Genomic DNA, 3,035 nt, shown 5'->3' with positions numbered 1-3,035 from the left:
GCCTTCTCCCTCTGGCTCTGCTCAGCTCCTGGGGCCTCATCAGACATGGAGTGGGGGTCTCCAGGTCATCCTCCTGACCATTGGCTCTGCGGCAGGGAGGTTCATTGCCGGCCTTCTGAACTTTTATTTTTGGGACGTCAGGAGCCGTCCCTTATTGGGGGGGCTATGTTATGATTTGTGTCTGTGTTAATGTTTTATTTTAGTTTCTGTCTTGTCATCTGTTTTCTTCCTCCTGTCTGCCTTTGCTCCAGCCCCACCTACTCTCACCTGCTCCTCATGTTTCTCTCCCAGGTGTTTTCTGTTTGTGCTCGTTAGTCTCGCCTTTAAATTCTGTGTTGTCTTCACTTCCCTGTCAGATCATTGTTCTGCATTGTCCTGCCCTACCAAGCCTTGTGAGTTTTTTTTTTGAGCTGCCCTTGTGCATTTTTGTTTAAATAAATTTTGATTTTTGGTTCTTTTGAAACTGCCTGCATCATGGGTTCATTCCTGCCCAAAATTCATATCACATGCCTACCGAAAACCACCATCCAGTGGATACCACCATGGGAGAAGCAGAAATGAGGGCGTCCCCAACAGAACTGGCGCTGTACATTCCACGAAGACCTCAAGGCTCTATACAGTATTAGCCAAGACAAGGGTGATCTCAATAGATCGACCTCAATGGAGATGTCTTGCCGCCAATGTGCCGGGTTTTCAGTGGGACCAAGATGGTTTACTTGCATAAGGCCCATCTATGGCCCATCTGTGTATGGAGTCTCAACTGGGTTTAGAATCTGGGTAACAAATGGATATGTCTGCAGGTTCCATGGTGGCCCTACAGAGGTTTTCCCACAAACTTCATCAGGCCATGAATGTGTTTTCAGTGTGACCCAGCTAGTTTACTTATACGAGAGCCATTTATGGCCAATCTGTGTGCTTTAAGGAACAAATAACTGGGCCATAATGGAGTTTCAACTGGGCTGGAATATGGGTAACATTTGGGTTTGTCCGTGGGTTCCATGGTGGTTGTACAGTGGTTTACCCACATAGAAACTTCAACTGCAACTAAAACGTTCAAGGCAATAAACTTCCACAGCGTTTTAAACGAGCTGTCATAACACTTAAAACTACCTTTACATTTAAAAAAATGTACATTTTGGTTTTATTATTTTACAGTATATGTGCACTATGTTTCAGTGTAAATATTTACATTTAAATAATGTCCAAACTTTGGCAAACTTGTGTTTGACTGCTTTTTCATCTAAACTGATCTTTAATCCAACAAATGCTCCTAATGTGGTTTTGCAACATTCCCTACCTTTACACTGAACTATATCACCAATAAACGTGTCTTGAGGTCGACCAGCGTAGTCTGCAGCTTTAACCAACATGGCCTCCTTCATGGCCTTCAACCCATTGATGACCACAGCTGGTCTGGTACCAAGGAACAGACTGTAGACATTTCCATAGGTCTGTCTGAGCTGCAAGAAAACCAAACAAAAAAATACATCAATTTCTAAAGAAATGTATTGTATTCTGATCTGTTCTGAGGGAAATTAAACAGCAGAGTTAATCATTTCCTGTTTTCCATTGTGGTAGTCAACTTAAATAACCAGTTGATCATAAAATCACATTAAGTAAAAAAAACTCCAACTTATTCAGCAAATTGCATCACATTTGGGGTCAAAGATCAAATGACTGCGGACTCTTTGTACAATGATTTTCTGGGTATGATTCCAAAAACAGCCAAAGTTCAAACAAAACCCTTAAAAGACCTTCAGACAACACAAACAACTCATGACCAAAATACTTGTAAGGCACATTTGATAAAAATGAGAAATTTATTTAAACAATAACTTAATTTTAATTTTCTGCATTTTGACAATTACTTTTTAATAATTTCACTGCAAACAGAATAAAACAAATAAACTGAGGGGCAGTCCATTTTTTAAGTCAACAAAAAATCAAAAGGTGAGTGCAAATAAAACCAAATGTTCTGATTTCACTGCAGTTTTTGTGCAGTTACAATAAAAATGTTACAATTAAAATTTTCTAACAAACATTATTAATTCATAGATAAAAGTTAATTTCACCACACTGCATACTTCTCTTAGCGCTGCTGCAGAGAAACTGGTGCCTTCTAACTCAAAATATAAACACTATAATATATATCTATGTTCTGCTTACTTAAAGGTAGATAAAGTTCACGTGTTCAGAATAAAAATGAACTCTGTCCTCAGTTTTGTCAGAATTTGAATAAAATAAAATGATAAAAACATAATTTTATTTTTGAAAATTATGTATTAAAGAACAACATTTAAAAAAATTAAATAATTTGGTATCTTTACCTTTCCAAGTTCCTTCAGGGGGTTCTTTGAGGCCAGGTGCAAGAAGTTCCCCAGTACCGGCAGGATGGGGGGTCCTGGTGGGAAGTTCTTGGGTCTCCGAGCTTTAAGTTGAAAGAGGATGAAGCAGAAACAGAACCACAGCAGAACTATGGAGACAAACATGGTGCTGGACTGGACTCAACTCTGGTCTGGTCTCTGAAGGTTTTGGTTCTGAACTTTGATTCTTTCTTCTCAAAGTGAGTGAGGACATAAAGTAAACAAATGTATGATGAAACACTGGAAGTGAAATCCAACAGGGTGAATATTCAACTACTTTTAAATATCCAGGGGGGTGGACCAAGATGGCCGAGTGAGCGCACGCATTCGCCAGGAGCTGATAAGTTTAGCTGAAAATACTGGAGTTAAAYCTTCTCTTCAAATAAATCTTCACCACTTTGACGCTCCTATACCATCAAAACAGAAAGAACGAACAATATGCAGGGCTGATAGAAATCCGGCACCTTGCCGGATTTCCGGCTTTCCTCCGGGGGGGGGGGGGGGGTCATACCTGTATGGCCAAATATTTAACAGCCATTTATCTGGGCCTATCAGATGAGCAGATTTCACTTTAAACATACTAGACAGGTCGACTAGCCAATCATAAATCAGATGGAGGCGGGACTTGGACATCGACAAAAGTTTGATTCAAATCCAGCTGGAGCGGTGCTT

At 40.0% G+C, this 3,035-nt stretch overlaps 1 protein-coding gene across 1 annotated transcript in view; it reads right to left on the bottom strand.

Annotated features, from left to right (window-relative positions):
* The window catches only part of LOC106530647 (cytochrome P450 2J6), a gene marked incomplete at its 3' end in the record, with an annotated part of 7,216 nt that extends 4,383 nt beyond the window's left edge, over positions 1-2,833 (bottom strand). The window contains 2 exon segments of the mRNA XM_014026312.1: positions 1,298-1,460; positions 2,328-2,833. Of these exon segments, the coding sequence (XP_013881766.1) occupies positions 1,298-1,460; positions 2,328-2,489 (325 nt within the window).
* Between the last annotated feature and the right edge of the window lie 202 nt (positions 2,834-3,035).

This window comes from Austrofundulus limnaeus, unplaced genomic scaffold, assembly GCF_001266775.1.
Source record: "Austrofundulus limnaeus strain Quisiro unplaced genomic scaffold, Austrofundulus_limnaeus-1.0 Scaffold542, whole genome shotgun sequence".
Lineage (NCBI taxonomy): Eukaryota > Metazoa > Chordata > Actinopteri > Cyprinodontiformes > Rivulidae > Austrofundulus > Austrofundulus limnaeus.
The sequence above is the reverse complement of the archived record's forward strand: the minus strand, read 5'-3'. Positions and strand labels throughout refer to the sequence as shown.